Genomic DNA, 19,986 nt, shown 5'->3' on the forward strand with positions numbered 1-19,986 from the left:
GTTTTTCTTTTTAATATGTTGCATTTTGTGTGTGTGTCTGTGTGTATTAGGCAGGCTGAAGTAGAATTGTCCATTGATTGCTATATTCTGTTTGTCAGTCTCAATCATTTTTATACTGATCAGTGCTTGGGTATATTTTAAACAATGTATATGCTAGAATGTAATAGCACCTACCTGTTCCTAGCTAATCTTTAAAAATAAGTCAACAAGAAATCCAGCTCACCTAAGGGAGTCCTTAGCTTACTATAACAAGTCTCAGTTGTTCACATGAAAATAAAATAAGTAAAATAGTTATGACTCTTCATTTATATATATAAACCCCAGTAAAAAAAATTAAATACAATATATATAGCAGGAAATACAATCCTGGAATACATATCAATGACGTGGTTATTCTGCAAAATAATTCTGCCCACAGTTCTTTTCAAAACCCTTTTTCTTTTTAAGGGACCTTGACCCAGATGGGTGATGCTGGGTGCTCGCTCGCATGCTGCTCCCTCTTCCAAAAGTACACTCAAGGTGGCAAGATCAATGTCAGCATCATGATAGCACCCATCAAAGGCCATGGCTTGCGTTGCATCAATGTTATATAACCCAGCAACCTAGAAGGAAGAACAATTGAATCAATGGATTTATATCACTGGGGAACTCATGTGGTTGCAGCTGTAGTCTTCTGCAATCTGTGTCAGGCTAAATAGAAAACAGACACAATAAGCATTTAGGCATTGAAAGAATGTCTTTGTTTTATTGTAGAAAAGCCAGTGAAGCCATTATGAAAGAATACTAAAAGAATTTCAGTGAATACCACCACCAGAGATCAACTGACAACAGCACTTCGTCAATAGTCGGTAATATGTTCTAGACTATGCCTATGGTAATATTGGCACAGCTGGTTGGAAGCTTAAAGGGGGGAAATGCTATTTTAATGGGAAAATATTGAGCACCGGGAGAGGTTAAATGATTGGTTTGCCCTGTTCATATACAGAATAACTGATGAGTTATTAATTGATGAGAAACAGTCATGTAATGCCTCCTGGTGCTCAATTTAAATCAAATAATAAAGCTCTCCTAAGCAGAGCATTCCAAGGTGCTCTGATATTTCCATTGGAGCATAGGTGACAGATTGCAAAGAAAAACAAGCTCTTCCACATTCTTTGATACAAATAAATTCAGGAAAAGGAATATTAAACTTAAGAGATGTTATCCAGTGTCTAATTTAAGGAAGAGCAAATTAGGAGCCTCAATTATTCTCAGCCCCGGTCCCCTGTTTTTTCAGTCTCCAAGTCTCCTTTCCTAAATCTGGAACCCTTGATGTCAAGAGATTTTGAAGGGCCCCCATACATTTTTGCTCCAAAAATGGAACTTTCCAATATCCAGTGACAATGCCATTGGATCTAGTTTCCCCGAGGAGAATTATTTTAAGCTGAAATTAATTCGCCAAAGTTTAGAATGAACGTTATCAAAAGAAACAGAGAAAGGAAATATTGGTACTACATAGTATGGTATTATTTTTTATAATTCTAAGTATTTTTGAATATTTTTACATGGGGAAAACATTTGCAAATATATACCTTTCCTCTGTTTTTCAGATGTTTTCTTTCTTCCACTGTTGTGAGATAATTTACAGCTGCATATTCAATAACAGATAGGAAGACAAAAAGGAAGCTGATCCATAAATATACATCCACAGCTTTTATATAAGACACCTGGGGCATTGAGGCACTTACTCCAGTAATTATGGTTGACATTGTCAGCACAGTAGTTATACCTGCCAAAAGAAAAGAAAAGATAGGAGCACAGGTAATCCTTGACTTACAACAGTTCATTTAGTGACTGTGCAAAGTTACAACCGCACTGAAAAAAGTGACATGACCATTTTTCACACATGACCATTGCACTATCCCCATGGCCACATTATGCTTGACAACTGACTCACATTTATGATGGTTGCAGGCTCCCGGCATTATGTGATCACCTTTTGCAACTGTCTGACTAGCAAAGTCTGTGGGGAAGCCAGATTCACTTAACAACTGGATTATTAATTTAACAACTGCAGTGATTCATTTAACAAATGTGGCAAGAAAAGTTATAAAACAGGGCAAAACTCATTTTTTCACTTAGCAACAAAAACTTTGGGCTCAATTGTGGTCATAAGCTGAGGACCACATACTATAAGTTAGTTCTTGCATTCTATGAAAATATGCACAAAATACTATGTATGTAAATGGTTGTGAGTGCCTTCTCTTGTTTCTTTCCATGTAGTATTTGTTATAACAACTATATGAAACACCTCATATAAAGTTGTTCCCAGATTTCAGCCAGCACACATACCAATAGGTTAATAGAACCACTAATTAATTTAATAGTTTTGACTGAAAATATTGAAGCTGACCCTGAATTTTATTCACTTTTTCTTTGAAAATGATTCAGCTCTATTTGTCTTAGTAATTCAGCAGGTAGAATCAGGAAATCTTTTAACTTAAACTTGGAAAAAATGCTGTATGAAGAATATGTTTTATTACAATTACCCTGGATTCACTGTTTGGAACAGATTATGCCTCCTCTATGGTGAGAATTTTATAAATATCCAATGCAAAACCCAATATTTATTTATTCTCACTTTAAGAGTAATAAATGTGTGGTCATGGTAAATGAGAATAGAAATTGTTCACTTTTAAAACATTCTCCAACTGCTTTTTTAACAAATTCCTATATTATTATTATTACAATCATCATTATTAAAAACTGATAGCTCTTAACAGCATATTTTAAAATAGAAGCAAAATTCCACGTGGCGAATACTGTTGTTAATTATGATGACTAATGGAAAATTAATGTTTACTTTTAAATCTTTCCTGCAGTTCTGATTCTGGAAGCAGATCTGTCAAAACCATGATTGAAAGCTAAGATATCACAATCCATTAAACATGTTTTTAAGCATCATAGATGGGAAAGAAAGCAGGTGAGCTATATGTTTTCACTTATTCTACAATTAATAATTGAAGAAGAAAGCATCAAAGATTAATTATTTATTTGGTTTCAAAATGTGACCTTGTATCTTAAACAGGATTTAAAACAACATAAAAAAACATGTAGAGAATGTCTTCTGAATTTTTAAAAACTCCTTTAGCAAAGATGGCCATAGGAGGCGTCTGTAGTTTCTATTGTGTGAATTTGCAATGCACAATGCAGTACATCTGCACAGCCTTTGTCTCCAGGGTCAAATCAGGATGTCTACATAGATACTGCCTTTGCCTTACTTATACATGTATGAATCTATTCAGGATGGATTTGTATGTGTTGCCTCAGTGTGGGCACATATGTGTATGTGTGGGGTGTGAGAGAATCCAATTGGGTGGTTGTCATGCAAAGCAAAATGATTATTCCCCCTAGAACAGACCATTTCCAATAAAATTTAAGCTAATAATTTCCTCTTGTTATATTGAACCTTTATGATCAATGGACAACTTGTGGAAGGAAATGCTCCATTCTTTTTCCTAATAATGGAAAGGAAAACTATATAAAACCCTATAGATCAGAGTAATTATTAACCGCTTTAATAATTATAATCAAAAATAATCAAACAGTTCCTGTAAGACACTTCATAAATACAACCCAACTATTAACTACCAGACTACTACACAACCTAAAATAGTTTATAAGGAAAATGTACCTAGTGATACTCTTGCAGGAACAGCTCTTCGGTCTATCCAAAAGGAAACCCAAGATAGCATCACCATCAACATAGAGGGGAAATAGGATTGCAAAACAAAAAAGAAAATGTGTCTCCGTAGAGCAAAGTTTATAAAAAGTCGATTGTACCAACCTGAAGAAAAACAGACATGTCTTAATAGCCAGCCCATGCAATGTTACATTAAATTTTGACTTCATAGTGTTTTTCTAAAAGAAAAACATTTTTCTTTTATGAAAAACTTGATAAATATTTAAATTTAATTTTTTTTAAAAAAATTTAAATACTTAAATGGCCTTCAGGTAAAATTCATCCTTCGGAAAATTGCTTGGAGGGCAGTGGACAAATTGAATAGAACCATCAAAGTAGATATATAAGGTTTAAAATGCAAACATGACCACATATATCTTCCAAGAAAGGATGTGAGGAAAATTCAGCTCATTCATTTAATAAAAAACTACATTGTCTTTTATTATCTTTATAAAATATATGGACTTTATCTAAAATTAGTAAAATGGTACATAAATCAAAGTTTAAATAAACACTGTATATCCAGTGTGTAGAAAAAATGATATTTCTTTTGAACTGATTTTCTTTGTAATCCTACTGATGTTATTATCTGCTAAGGTCAAAATAAATACAAAAAGGGCATCTATTTCTCACTCTTAAGAGTACTATACCTGTACTGCTGTAGAATGCTAATCCACTAGAAGCACTAAATTCTTCAATGAAAAACTGAGAAAGAGAAATGTACTCATCTAAACTTAAAGATTCATTGCCATGTTTCCAGTAGAGCATCAAGTCTTCTTCATTGTAAGCATCTGTGGAAGTATTAAAAAAAATTGGCTGTGATTGTTATTATACCCGTATGTACATATCTCCAACTTCTTGCTTTCCTGCTTTGAGTGTAACCAGTGGCATACCTAGCATTTTGACAACTCAAGTGTTTTTTTTTAAACTGGCTCCTCCTCTCTTGCTGAGAATTAGCTTGGTGTAATAGTTAAGGCAACAGGCAGAAAACAGGAGAGTGTCCATCTAGCGTTAGGCTCTAGCCTTAGGCTCAAAGCCAACAAGATGACCTTGGATCTCTTACTTTCTCTTAGCCCTAGGAAGGAAGCAATAGCAAACCATTTCTCAAAAATGCTGTCAATAAAACTTCAGGGTCATTACCAAAAGTCAAAGCTGACTTAAAGGCACACTTTTGTCCCCATGTACCAGCATTGTACTAGTTCACTGGCAGCAGGACCCAACTCCATACCAACCTCTCCTTGCCATTGGCAGCGTCTAAGTGGAGATAACTAAGGTCTCCATTCTGGTCAAACCACCATCACCACCAGACCACCCCTAATACACCAGTGACTACAGCTTTTATCTTTGTAACTAGATAATTTCCATTTCTGTAGATGGAAATTTGGAAAGAATTGTAATTTAATTAGAACTCTATTTCATCTCATTATAGCAGTAAAGACTGATAACATGATCTTTTTTGCCTGCCCAATCTCTTATTTAACTATTAGTAAGTTATTTCCAAGTCCCGCCTTGCTAACTTCCTATCTTAATACCAGATTTGAGGATGGTAGTTTGGCAGCATTTCAAATAAAGAAAGGAACGATGATATGGAATCATGTCATATTATCATCGTATATAATTCCTCTACTAAACCATCTGGTTTTTGACCTGCCTCATTTTATCTCATCAAAGTTGAATAAAATTAGGTGTGGTACTGGAAGAAGTGCCTCTGCCCTGTATCAGTGGGCATGGAAATATTCCTTTTGTTGTGATTGTGATGGTTTTATGATACTATCAAACATATTGTGTGAGATTGCCTACAACATGCATTGTCTGGTTTCCTAGAAGGTCTGCATGAAGCAACACTAGAAGAAATCACCTCGATAGTTGAATTGGACATCCAGTTATGAGGTCACTTCCATATCCCCACATAAGTTTTACTTATAGTTACATGGACTGTATATATACTGCATGTTTATTTCTCTTCTATCATGTTCTCATATGCTAAATAATAGTCTCATGTTATGTAGAACTTGTTTCAATTATCATATTCAAATTACAATATGGTAGCCATATTTTACAGATTAACCAAGTTGGAAAGGATCTTGTGGGTCAGGAATATCAAACTTGCGGCCCGTGGGCCAGATGCATCCCACACTGGCCATGTCGACCCCTGATTTTGCGAATGGGAAAAAAGTTGTGATACATCATATGACAACAATGTAACATCACAAGTTTGACACCCCTGTTGTAGATCATCTAGTCCAACCTCCCACCCAAGCAGGAGACCTTACACCATTTCTGACGAATGGCAGTCTAATATCTTCTGGAAAGCTTCCAGGGATGAAGGTCTCATAACTTCCAAAGGCAAGTTGTTCCATTGGTTGATTGTTCTCACTGTCAGAAAATTTCTCCTTACTTCTAAGTTGAATCTCTCCTTGACCAGCTTCCATCTATTATTCCTTGTCTGGCCTTCAAGTGCCTTGGAAAATAATTTGACCCTCTCCTCTCTGTGGCAGCCCCTCAAATACTGCAACACTGCTATCATGTCTCCTCTGGTTCTTCTTGTCTAGACTAGCCATACCGAGTACTTCCAGTCATTCATCGTATGTTTTAGCCTTCAGTCCCCTAATCATCTTGGTTGCTCTTCTCTGCACCTTTTCTAGAGTCTCAACATCTTTTTTATAGTGTGGTGACCAAAACTGGATGCAGTATTCTAGGTGTGGTCTTATTAAGGCTTTATAGAGTTGTATTAGTACCTCACTTGATCTTGATTGTATCCCTCTGTTAATGCAATTTAGGATTACATTGGCTTTTTTGGCTGCTGCCGCACAATGCTGGCTCATATTTAACTGGTCGCCCATGGGGTTTTCTGGGGCTGTGGTTAAGATTTGGGGCAAATGTGAGTCATGGTTGGGAATTATCTCTGGGTTTTTTTCATTCATTGTCATTTAGAGCACAGTTGATACAAAGAGAAATAATGCAGATGAAAAGTTAGAACTTTCAATATATTTACTGGCACAGAATAGGAATTGGTTACTCTATCTTATCTATGGAGATTCTCAGTCATCCAGGTCATAGTTGTCCCAAAGTCACTTTTTCAAGAGGCAACTGGACTTTCTTGTTTTTCTTTAAAGACATTTAGCTTCTCATCCGAGAAGCTTCTTTATCTCTGACTGGATGGTGGGGAATGGAAGGATTTATATTCTTTGCAATCAAATAAGTGTGACTGCAAAGAATATAAATCCTTCTATTCCCCACCATTCAATCCAAACTGAAGAAGATTCTTGAATAAGAAGTAAAACATCTTCCAAAAAAAAAACCAAAGTCCAGTTGCCTTTTGAAAAGCACCTTTGGGTTCCTCTGTCTTCTTTTGCAAATGTTTAGAAATGTGGTGGAAGGTCATTTGGTAACATCAGTGTTCTTCAACAGATAAGTGCTGTTTTACACACCTTTGAAATGAATTATATGTAAGGCTACTTATTACATTTGAAAAACATATTTTCTAGCAAAGCTAGACTTACAGCTTTCCAACTCTAGAGAACAATTCTGAGTGTCAAGTGGGAATCTACTGAAGTCCATGAAACACATGGCTGAAACTGTTATCCTGTCAAAAGCAAAGAATAGACCATTTCAAATGATTCACAATATATGAAGTGCTTAAATATGAAATCTTTCAGGAAGATCCTATATTTATTTTTCAAGTTTTCCTAAAAATACTTTTATGCCCTCACATTTTAATTCAGAGAAGTTGAGTATATGAAATGTGGGTAGTCTCTTTTTTCAAATAGCAAAAACAAAGCTACAAAGGACTTTTCTGGAGGAAATATCCAAAAATGTGAAAAATCTCAGTTGTCTTTCCCACTTTATCATATCCCAATTACATCAGGATAAATAGAGAGATATTCTCCAACACCATGAGACTCCCAGCTGCTGCCATTTTAGAGGCAGGGATTAGACAATAGGTTATTATCTTTCTGCCATTAGGAGAACCTCTCTTATCAAACTCTCCTCTCTCCTACTTCCTACTTTCTTTTTATTTTCCCAAATTAACAAAATATTGGAAAGAGAGTATGTAAAGAGGCCCAATTGTCTATCCATCAGCAGAGTAATCATCTGAACAAATCTGATATAAGAAAGAATAAGTCGCAAAAGAAAAACTGATTTCAGAAATGCACTGAATCTGTTTGGGGGCTGCAGACAAAAAAAAATATTCTCCCAGTACACTCCTAGAGAACAGGCACTTGGGCAGCAGCTTAAAATATAGATGGCTGCTCTATGCAGCTCACCTTAGGCTTTACAATGAATACATTTAACGGAACATAAGACATTGGTACATTGGTAAAAGTGTTGGGCAGATTCCCAGAGCCATACAGTACTCTGCATGCTTTTCAAACCTTTCTTTCTTTCTTTTATCCCCCCCCCCCCTTGGTTTATGATCAAAATTCTTTACTTTACTTTGAGCTTTTTAACTGAACTTTCTAATGCAACCTTATACTAGGACAACAGCTGGACTGATCTCCTATGGAACATACAAGGTCATCAACAGAGGCCGATCTTTTGTCTGAAACTCATCCCAAGAATTCTTTTCTCAGAGCACAGGAAAATTGTAACATTATGTTGATAAGTTATTATGTAATCAGCAGAAGCAAAGTTTGTGTATTCTTAGGGAATTAGCAAAACATACATTACTATATTTTAGTTGTTTTACACCAGACCAAGGAAATATTTTATTATCATCCCCATTTGACAGTGTGGGTAAATTAAGATTCAGAGAATCTGGATTATTTAATACTCTTGATGGCTAGACAGAGGCAAATTTAGACAGACATGGAAGAAACATTGCAGTTAAAGTGACCAGTGGGGGCTGAAAATCACACAATACTGATATAAATTTAGGGATAGTTGCATAAGGTCTAGAAGTTATATAAATAAACCAGCCTTCCTTAAACAGACATATTCCAAATATGTTGTTGAATTGTACCATTCCTAAGAATTATGGGGAGGTATATTCCCATGCATCTAGACGGTACCAACTATGGGAGGACTAATGTAACCCGCACCCCATAGTAATTTTCCCATGTTGTATGCGTTCTGACTGAAAGGTAAGAGATCTGTGCTTACCGTAAACTGAAGAGCACATTGCCATCTGGATAGATACGTAACATAATATTCTCCATGGTTGTGTCATGGATAAAAGATCTTTTAGAATGAACAAAAAATGTGTCAGGTACCCAAATCTTTTTTATTAATCTTCCATCAAATGTCATGCTTTTGTTTCTGGTACTAGGAAATGAGAGTCTTTCATCCTTCCAGTAATGCCTGAGATACAAAGTCATTGTGAAATCCTATATAGAAAGAAGAGGGGGGGAAATACAGATATGCATTCATGCATTTAATAATATAATCTGTAAAAGTTGTCATAGCTATTACTTTTCAATAGTTAAGCCATTAATATGGATTAGTAATTCGACTATTGGCATTAAAAGTCAAAAACGTACTTTGGACTATGAAGAAGCATGGTTTCAAGAAATGGTGGAACTGCTTTAAGGAACTGCACAGAGATGGTTTGTTCTCATCTCAATATACCCTGCAACATCTTTCCTTCCCTTTGAATCCAAATGACTGTATGGCAGTCTTAAGTAAGCACCCTAGTTTATTCACAGAATACTTCAGTATGATGGAATATTGTTTCATACAACATAACCAATATTTCTGCAGTACAGGTTGCATATGTTAAATGGTAAATTTATTATTCAATATTTCAATAAATTTAAAATTGCAATGCATTTAGGAAAAATTGGTTTCTCTGTGTTGAACACCTATAAATAAACACCTTATAAAGAAATTGGAGGGTTGAGCTAATTTTTGGAATGGATGCTCAAAATGTTAATACACCAGAGTTAAATTTTAAAATAGCTTCCTTTTGGATTCAAAAATTCATCTTAATTTGCCTATTAAGATTTTTGGAGACCTTTATGTTTATGGACAGCTACAGGGATAAGTGTGATGAAACAAACTCTATAACTTGTGTAATTGCATCAGATATCATAATACAAGTACATAAGGGCAAGATTTACATCATAATATCACAATGCAAAAATCATAATTTGGATGTAATCTTCATATGATGTTCTTGCCTATGCTGGCATATTTTGAAAATACATGCAAAGAGCTTCAAGATTAATGAGAAAATACAGGTAGTCCTCAAATTTCAACCTCAAATGGAGCCCAAAATTCCAAGACAGTTAAGTGAGTTACGCCCCATTTTATGACCTTTTGCCACAGTTGTTAAATGAATTACTGCAATTGTAAAGTGAATCATGCAGTTGCTAAGTGAATCTGGCTTTCCCCATTGATTCTGCTTACGAGAAGCCATCTAGGAAAGTTACAAATTGTGATCACATGATTATAGGATAGTACAACTGTCATAAATCCATGCAGTTGCCAAGTCCCCAAATTCTGATCACAAGACTATGGGGATACTGCAATAATTGTACAGTAAGTGTGGAAACTGGTCATAAGTCACTTTTTTAATGCAATTATAATTTTGAACAGTCACTAGACAATTGGGTATAAGTCAAGGACCTCCTGTATTGGCATTACAAGTTTTTATTGTCAGAAAAAAATCAGTATTATAAAGCTGAAAGGAAATTCTCTGCCAGTTATACAACGACATGAATAAGTCATCTCTCTTTTCTTTGATAGGACTATTTAGAAATTCTGTCTGCCTTAATTTATGCACTCATTTTTGCATTATTGTTGTGAAAATAGTGATAATTTAAATGTAGACTGTTATATGAACAAATAGGTCTTTATTAGAATATAAGGGATGTTTGCTTTTATAAGATATTTCTCTGATAGGAAACAGAATAATTAGTTGTATAAAAAATAATCACTTGTGTAGTAAATGATGTACAAATTATTTGAAGATTCCCCTTTGCCCACATTTTCCCCTTATTCCCTATCACCAAATTGCTAATTATTTCACCTGAATTTATGTATTACATTTTCAGCAACTGAAGAAAAACTTACCATGTCAACTTCTGAAATTTTGTCAATGCTTTCTACTTGCACATCAATACCAACTGGAATTGGTGATCCTTTAACAGACAGAGAATAAACAGCAGCAATAAAAGAGTCCGGGAACATTTTAAGTCTTTTGCTTCATCAGAGTTTAACCACAACTTAAATGTGGAAATCACTGTTGCTTTGAAGTTCTTTTTGAAGCAATTGTGTGAACACTTTTTTCCAAACAGAAGAGAGTCTTCTGATCATATACAGCAGTTGGCAGCAACCTAAAATCCATGGGAACTATCAGTGGTACTGGATATAACTTGCATACACATCTGGTCACCTGTTTTTGCTTACTCCTTCAAAGGATGGTGATCGCAGATCACCCGTTAGTTAGTATTTCCTTAAATACCCTCATGTAAAGCTATGAATTCTTGGGAATTTAAAATGTTGGATGCTTCATCTCAAAATGTAGTAGGTCTACAAGGGTCACGTGGGCAAGCAGATACTGGAGAAGCCAACAGGCTTGAAAATACAATGTGCTACAAGTAGTCCTCGAAGTAAAACCATTCATTTAGTAACCATTCGAAGTTACAACAGCATTGATAAAAATGACCTATGTCCATTTTTCACACTTGCAGCATTCTCCTGGTTATATGATCAAAATTTGGACACTTGGCAACTGGTTCATATTTATGATAGCTGCAGTGTCCTAGGATCACCTTTCGTGACCTTCTGATAAGTAAAATCAATGGGGAAACTAGATTCACTTCACAACTATGTTAACAATTGCAGGGATTCGCTTAACAACCGTGGCAAAAAGGTTGTAAAATGGGGCAAATCTCACTTAGCAATTGTCTTGCTTACCAAAGGAAATTTTGTGCCCAGTTGTGGTCATAGATTGAGGACTACCTGTATCCCCCCTTCATTTTGCTGCCATTAAGCGGGGTGGGGGGGAAAGAGCTAAGGTATTGACTATGTATTGCTGGTCAGCTTTTAGACTGGCCAATTGAAAAAAGAGGAAGACATGTGGCCTTTCTCACAATACATTCTTAATGCTTCTGGGATCCAGAAATAATTCCATGGAAAGTATGTGGTACTTACACAGGAATGTGCCACACATTTTGAGATAGGCATTAAGCACGGTATTGTAAGTCTATAGAAGGCCAATGTATTTCATAACTGACCTTAAGAATTCATGACTTGGAGGTCAAATAAATATACTGTACTTGGTGTGTATCTTTTTCATTCAGCTTGTGAAAACTTGGAAAATATTAGGAAGTAATTTAAGGCTTCTCATTCTGTTACATAAAAAAATCCGTGCTTTGGATCTTTCTAATCATTAGGATAAATTCTCTCCGTTCTTGTATCTAGCTCACGGGTCTCCAACCTCAGTTTGTGGACCAGCAGCAGGCCACAGCATGCCAGAAACTGGGCCACACAAATAAGTGAAGCCCCATCCATAGGATGCAGGCAGCACACAAAACCACGCCCTCTCCAGTCTGTGGAAAAACATCTCTCCGCCAAACCAGCCCCTGGGGTCTAAAAGGTTGGTCGCCGCTGGTCTAGATGAATGAAAGTTAATACATAAAAGCAATTTTGTTAAAAAAAAATTATAATTGTCTCATTTTAAAAGGTCCCCATTAAAATACTATATAAAATGTTTATAAATAATGTCTGAATCTTCCAAATAAACAGACAGCTTTCCCCCTGCTTTTTATATTAAAAGCCTCTTAATAAAATTCAGTATGTTGTTACATAACTTTTCATATTAGGTCATATGCAGATTGTAATTTTTCTTTAATCACAATCGTTTTGGGACTGTGGGAGTTTGAAGACAATTATTGGTTAACACAATATTATTTCTGTAACTGAGGCATGCTACCACATAAATATGCATGCATTTATTGTTGAGCCTGCTGATTTTAAAGCAAATCATATAATTACTGTATTTCATTTGTACAACTGTAAAAATCATTTTTCTTATTAGCTCAGCTAACATAATGACTGGGGTGTTTAAGTGTAGGATATAGATTTCTCCCTTCTCAATGCAGAAGATGACTTAATTTCTTCTAGATGTTGTGATGGGATGTTGCAAACTACTGTACATAACGAGAGCTCATTCAAAGCATTTGGAAGACTTAAAACTAAGCAAACATGTCACCATCCACTTTCTGGAAAGCCCATGACAAATGAAGCAGGTGACCTACCTGAAGTTTGACAAACGCCTCAGGGTACTTTGATTTACCTAATAGTGGAAGGCAAGAGGATATTGACACTAACCCTGATATGCTTGAGCAGAGGGTTGGACTAGAAGACCTCCAAGGTCCCTTCCAACTCTGTTATTATGTTAATTGTTATTGGAACAGCATTTTTATTAAATTGCAATCATTCTGTATAGAATTAGTGCATAGAATAGAGAGCAGATTCCAGAATAGCCCTTTTTCCAACTAAATAACTAGAGATTCATGTGGGTGCATTAAAAGGTAACGTCATTATTAAAAGCATTTATTTCACCTTTAAAAAAATATTTAGGCTCACTGTAGTTGAGATGTACAACCATTTATGAATATACTGAAGAAAACAAATAGACCACCAAGGAAGAGCATAGTATACTTTTAACTGTACAAACCTCAGTTTGTACAAATCAAGCTTGTCTCTAATGTTAACATGGGGTAGCCAATCTTTTATAGCTAGACATTTTAATAGTACGTTAAATATTTTTACATAATGGTGTAGTGATGGATGTGGTCAGCCACAAAGCAGCTATTTAGCAGAAGGCAATGGGAACATTTTTACTCTCTACAAAAAACAATATGTTTTAATATTTTACCTATATACCACCCCAGAGTCTCTCTGTGAGGGAGAAGGCAGTTTCAAAATTTGATAAATAAATAAACCCAAATAAATAGAAAATAATAATTGAAAAAAATCAGGAGAAATAATGAATAGAATAGAAAATAGAACAGAACAGAATAGAATAGAATGTTTACCTCCAAAGCCAGGTCTCATGGCAAAATCATGGTTCTCTATATGGAGAAGTTGCTCTGATTTCATTGGTGGTACTTTAGTGCTGTCTTGTTTCCTTGCCTTAAATTGTTGTTTGCTGCATTATAAACATACGTACATATATACATACATACATATTCTGTTCATATATATCCCCCAGAAATTCTTAGATCACTCTAATTTCTTGTATAAAGAAAATAAATCAACATTTACTGTCAGATAGTCAAACTATCCAAGCAAAATATGGAGAAACAATACAGTTCTGGTTTTAGTCCAAGCCACATATTGATGCCCAAACAAGCCCAACCCTGAGTGAAGTCCTCAATTTATGAAGGCAATCAGAACCAGAATTTCAATGATCATTAGGTGAGGCAACTTCCTGCCAACTTCCCACAACCACTGGGTAGGCTAAGAAAAACTTGCAAGTCACAGGCAACTCACAAGCAGGCCAGGCGGTAAGTGGTTGCTGTTGGGTGGGTGATGTGAGGAGGTATATGACAGCGTGAGAGGCATGGCAAGGATTTGAGACATGTGGCATACTTGAGGCATGTGAGGGTGCAAGAGAAGTGCGGCATGGCTGCAGGAGGATGTGCAAATCACAATAGCACTTTGACTTTATATTGCCCCGTAGTGCTTTATAGCACTCTCTGGGTAGATTAAAATGTCAGCCTATTGTCTCCAACAACCTGGGTCCTCATTTTACCAACCTTGGAAGGATGGAAATCTTGACCCCATCAAGGTCAAACTCCAGGCTGTTGGCAGAGTTAGCCTGCAATACTGCATTCTAACTACTACTACACTAGGGCTCATAAGGTGCATAAAGGGTGTGAGTGAGCCATGATGATGCTTGGAGAGAGCATACAAGGGCACACAAGTAGTTAACGAGCTGAAGGAAGATGCATGAGTAGGGGAAGCTTACCTCAGCAACTTGCAACTTTTCTGCCAGCTTCCCCATTAACTTTCTGGCAATCGTGATCATGGGGCACTGCAACCAGTTGTAAGTGTGAGGGATGAGCACAACTCTGAGGACCAGTCATAAGCACTAGTTCTTCAGTGCCATCATAACTTTGGTGGCTAAATGAATAGTCAAAAGACGAGGACTACCTTCCCTTTGTCAAGTACACTCCATTTAATCCATACAACTCTTCAGCCCCCTTTCACGTTCTGTCCCAGCTGCTCTTTTCTTTTGCTCTGCTCTTCAATATGCTTCTTTTCTTTTCCTAACACCTGCCTGGAGTACTGCAAGATTTCTTTCCCTTTTCTTTTTCTTTTCCCATTCATTTTTAATTTGTAATATAAAAAACATTGCTACTTTGTTTTTTTGAAGGTGAATTATCACTTCTTCCCTGCCACAAAGTTTCTTTTGGCTTACAGAGGATTGTAGAAACAGTAGGACCACCTGTTTCCTGCTGTTTTGTTAGTGGACTGCAATTTCTGAAGTTAGCTTAAGAAACAGCTGGAAGTAGCATGGGAAATAAGCTTGTGAGGATTGTCAGTGAGGATTGCCTTAGAGAGCCTGGAATTCTGGAAGTTAAAAGTCACACATTTTAAGATTGTGAAGATTGAGAAGCACTGCCTTAGAGAAAGAAGGAAGAAAAGCAGGTGTATCAACAACAACCACTGGGGCAGCTGAAATAAACATATTCAGACTGAATAACTGTTTGCACATTTACTGTACAGTACACAAACTTTATGGCAATCTTTTTCATTTTTTGTCATCTATTAGTCATTTTAGTATAATTTTATCATGTTCTCAGTGTCATTGTATTTTTAATCTTATTCATGTTTTTTTTAATCACTGCACTTATTTATAACCGATGATCTCTGGAGAGCCAGAGATGGAGGACATTCCTCCATCCTGGTCCTCCTAGACCTCTCAGCGGCTTTCGATACCATCGACCATGGTATCCTTCTGCGACGACTGCGGGAGGTGGGAGGGGGAGGCACCGTGTTGCGGTGGTTCTCTTCCTACCTCTCGGACAGGTCGCAGTCGGTGTTAGTGGGGGGGCAGAGATCGTCCCCTAGGCCCCTAACATATGGGGTGCCTCAGGGCTCGGTCTTATCCCCCCTACTATTCAACATCTACATGAAACCGCTGGGAGAGATCATCCGCAGGCACGGGATCAGATACCATCAATATGCGGACGATACTCAACTGTATCTGTCCGCCCCGTGCCAACTCAATGAAGCGGCTGACGTGATGAACCGAGGCCTCGAAGCCGTTATGGACTGGATGAGGGTTAACAAGCTTGTACTCAACCCAGAAAAGACCGAGTGGCTGTTGTGCTTCCCTCCCAAAGATTCGATCAATATTCCATCAATCAGGCTGGGGGGTCAAACTCTATACCCCTCAGAGAGGGTTCGCAACTTGGGAGTCCTCCTGGACCCACAGCTGTCGTTTGACCACCACTTGACGGCTGTGACCAGGGGGGCATTCGCCCAGGTTCGCCTGGTGCGCCAGTTGCGGCCCTACCTGAATCGGGAGGCTCTCACAACAGTCACCCGGGCCCTTGTGACCTCTAGGCTGGAATACTGCAATGTGCTCTACATGGGGCTGCCCTTGAAGAGCATCCGGCGACTTCAGCTAGTACAGAACGCGGCCGCGCGAGTGATTGTGGGTGCACCTCGGTTCACCCACATAACACCTATCCTCCGCGAGCTGCGCTGGCTACCTGTCGATCTCCGGATGCGCTTCAAGGTGCTATTAGTCACCCATAAAGCCCTTCAGGGCAGTGGATCTGGATACTTGAGAGACCGCCTTCTGCCAATTACCTCCCTGCGACCAATAAGATCCCATAGATTAGGCCTCCTCCGTATTCCATCGGCCAGCCAGTGTCGGCTGGCAACTACAAGGAGGAGGGCCTTCTCAGTAGTAGCCCCGACCCTTTGGAACGAACTCCCCGTGGAGATTCGTACCCTCTCCACCGTCCAGGCCTTCCGCATAGCCCTTAAGAACTGGCTAGCCCGTCAGGCCTGGGGACAAGGTTAGCCGCCCCTCCCGAATGAAGAATGTATGTTGTTGAATATTTTATTATATGTTTCTCTGTTAATGTTTGTCTTCCCCCTCCCTTGATTTTATGTGAGCCGCCCTGAGTCCCCTCAGGGAAAAGGGCGGCCTACAAATATTAATAAAATACAAATACAAAAAAAAATAACAGTGAATCTGTGTTTTAAAACCAAGGCTCCAAATTATGGTTTCATATATGGACTTGGTGGGAAAATGTTTACTATAGTAAGGCAAAATATCCAATAATCTTTTTTTTAAAGATTGTAGAAAGTCAGGTCTTTATAAGAATCTCTCTGATCCTTTTTTTTAAAAAATCCAGTTAAGAAGGTTCAGATCTTCTAAACTGATGTGGCTGTTTTCAGTCTATGAAATGGAGAATATACAAGAAACAAGAATTAAAATAAGTAGTTAAATAGTTTGTGAATTAGGTTTTATCATAGAAACTGGATTTGTAACAAAGCTTTCTGCTCCTTTTAATAGAGGTTAAATCCATGGAACAAGTTAATTTGTATCTAGATAAAACAATACTAAATTTATGTACCGGTAATGTATGTGTGTTTGTTTTAACTGTAATTAATTCCATCGTATTTTTCTTGAGAAAGCTGGTATGGTTACTCTCCTAAGTATCAGTTGCACTGAATTAATTTATAACAGCAACTCTCTTGACAATTGTTGGTTTTATTTCAATACCATTAAAAATAGCATTACCTTTGAACTAAGTTTGGTTCCTATCCATTGAAAACTATCCATGTAGGTTTTTTTGGCAACAATGCAACACTGACTTCATATTCATATTCATATTGGCTTCTATGTATTGATACATATTTCCTACTGAAGACTACAGCACTAGCAATTTTCTATCTAAATATGTCCAGGTCCAATCCCATTGCATTTCCAAGTGCAAATAAGGTCAGTCATATTGTCGCCATTCCATGAGATTCTATTTATAGACTAGCTGGATAAATAATAATTCCAACTTAAAAATAACAGTGGCAGCATTAGTTCTGTCTCTTTTCTCTATTTTATCCATATGCCACTAAGTGATCAACCCATTGGTCAGACTTCCATTTTCCATAACTAATGTGGAGTCCTGGGTAGATTCTGGGAATCAAGAGTATCCATAGATGTGGTAGGCAAAATGAAGATGACAGTCATAATGTTCTGAGTTCTGCCTTTTGTATGGCTGTCACACATACATGGAGGTTCAATTACACTATCATGCTGCAATCTTGCCTTTCTTTTTGCCCTGCTCTGTGAATTCCCTTGCTTGAAATTTTACTCATAATCTCCTGTTCCAGACTTTGGATTTTTGCTGCATTCTTCTTGTTTTAAAGATTTACACATAAATAAGTCTTAGTCGAGAGTTTAGTGAAATTGAATGAATTAAATCCTACATTTAAATAAAGACTAATCCCAGATTAGTGGCTAGTTCACTTTCACTAGTTCCCTTACTATGGAACTGCAAATAAAATGTAGTGACAAAACGCTATGACTTTTGCATTTTTTGTCAAAATAAGAAAATATATAAAAGATCCTATTTTTACTTAAGATGACATAGAAAAATGAGGGAACTGATCCAGATAACTATAGGTATACCAAAGCATGTAAGACATGTGCTTTTATCTCTTCTGCTAAAGAGCTACGGGTGACATCTCATCTCTACTTTCCAATCCTTCACACTGAGCACATTAGAAGCTATGTAGGAAGTAGTCTTATACAACATTAAACTCTGGGTCTCTGCATTCAACCAAGAGTCTTTCCAATCCCACACAAACCTTTTGAAACGCAAAGCTGCACAGGAATTTGCCTGACTTCTTTTGTTCTCCTACCTGCAACATTTTGATGGATGATCTAGAAAATTAGAGACAAGGCAAGCCTAAATCTGAAAGTTAACCTTTTTTTCTGGGTTGTGGTTCAAAGTAGCAGTGTTTGAGTATTTAAAACTTTAGATTTTGATGTTAGAGAATACCCTCCCTCCTCCCGTATTTTGGTAGGACCAATAATGTAAAGCTTCCAATTGACTGAGTCTTAAAATACAACATTAAACTTCTTTAAATTCATGAACTCAAATAGAAATTGAATAGTAAGCTAAAAAGCTTCTCTTTATATATGGTACTTAAATAATTCCACCAAATTAAAGCCAATGTAACTATAACAAATACAAGCCTTCAATTACATGAGTTTAAATGAACATCAGTTGTGATGCCTGTGCCTATATTGCTCACCTGTTATGTCTTTTCATGAATGACCTTTGAGGATGATGGTGGCTATAGCAATGATTACGATGATCACTGTTATAGGCTAAAACCAAAGTAGGCCAAATGCAGGTGAAAAACAGCAGCTTTAATGCAAGGATCATGTCTTCCAATCCACAAAAATTAATGTGTATCAGTCATCTTTCATTCCAGTGGTCCGTTTAGTCATGCGATGAAAAGGGTGCAAATAAGATGAGGCATTGCAAATTCAAAGAAGAAAAAAACATTCCACTTTTCTTTATCTGAAGTTTCTTCTTATTCCTGTAGTTTTTAAGTCCTCGGCATTCACATCCTATGGTTTACCTCTCCTTGCTCTTACAGTTTTACTTCTAGAAATACATTAAATAATATTGTCTACATTGTTTACTCTCTTTTTCATCCATTATTTCTCTCTCTGTGGGAGCATTTCCAGCCCAAAGCCTTAATGCTCATTCAGTGTCCTGTTTGATAAAACATTGACACAGACAAAAGAATGATGTCATATTTAATCTCCTTAATCTTCCACATTACTGGTTTTTTTTTTAATAAGCAAAACTTTCATTTCCCCATGAAAATCTGTGTTTAATAAACAAAGGTCAAGAAAATAAACGTATTACATATGCAGAAAATAATTCAGAAAACTGGGCATTTATGCATACATATTGGGTGTCTGAAACAGAATTTTGTAGATATTTAATGAAAACCTAGTATCACAATATCTTGTTTATTGGGAAAAAATGGAAGCAAATTAAAGCAAAATATACCCATGGTATTAGTTGATCAGGGCACTTAGATTCTTACATAAAACACTATCAACTTGAAAAGGTATTGCAGCAAGTTTCAGTGAAAACATTTGTATTTCTGAATGAGATTGGATTGGATTGGATTTATTAAATTTATAGGCCGCCCAACCCGAAGGACTCCGGGCGGCTTGGCCCTTTCCACATTTGTACCTAACAATGGCATAACTTTTTTTTCTGACTTACCCCAATAAGTTGCTTTCATCTTTTCCCCAAACTGTG

At 36.9% G+C, this 19,986-nt stretch overlaps 1 protein-coding gene across 1 annotated transcript; it reads right to left on the minus strand.

The window, feature by feature from the left end:
• Window positions 1–305: 305 nt before the first annotated feature.
• On the minus strand, window positions 306–19,473 carry GABRR3 (gamma-aminobutyric acid type A receptor subunit rho3). The gene is made up of 9 exons (XM_032219286.1): window positions 18,956–19,473; window positions 13,708–13,820; window positions 10,736–10,803; window positions 8,825–9,048; window positions 7,225–7,307; window positions 4,372–4,512; window positions 3,674–3,826; window positions 1,572–1,768; window positions 306–602 (listed from the first exon to the last, which is right to left on the minus strand). Exons 1-9 carry the CDS (start codon window positions 19,087–19,089, stop codon window positions 306–308), a joined length of 1,410 nt encoding a protein of 469 aa, XP_032075177.1. The 5' UTR covers window positions 19,090–19,473.
• Between the last annotated feature and the right edge of the window lie 513 nt (window positions 19,474–19,986).

This window comes from Thamnophis elegans, chromosome 6 (assembly GCF_009769535.1).
Source record: "Thamnophis elegans isolate rThaEle1 chromosome 6, rThaEle1.pri, whole genome shotgun sequence".
Classification (NCBI taxonomy): domain Eukaryota; kingdom Metazoa; phylum Chordata; class Lepidosauria; order Squamata; family Colubridae; genus Thamnophis; species Thamnophis elegans.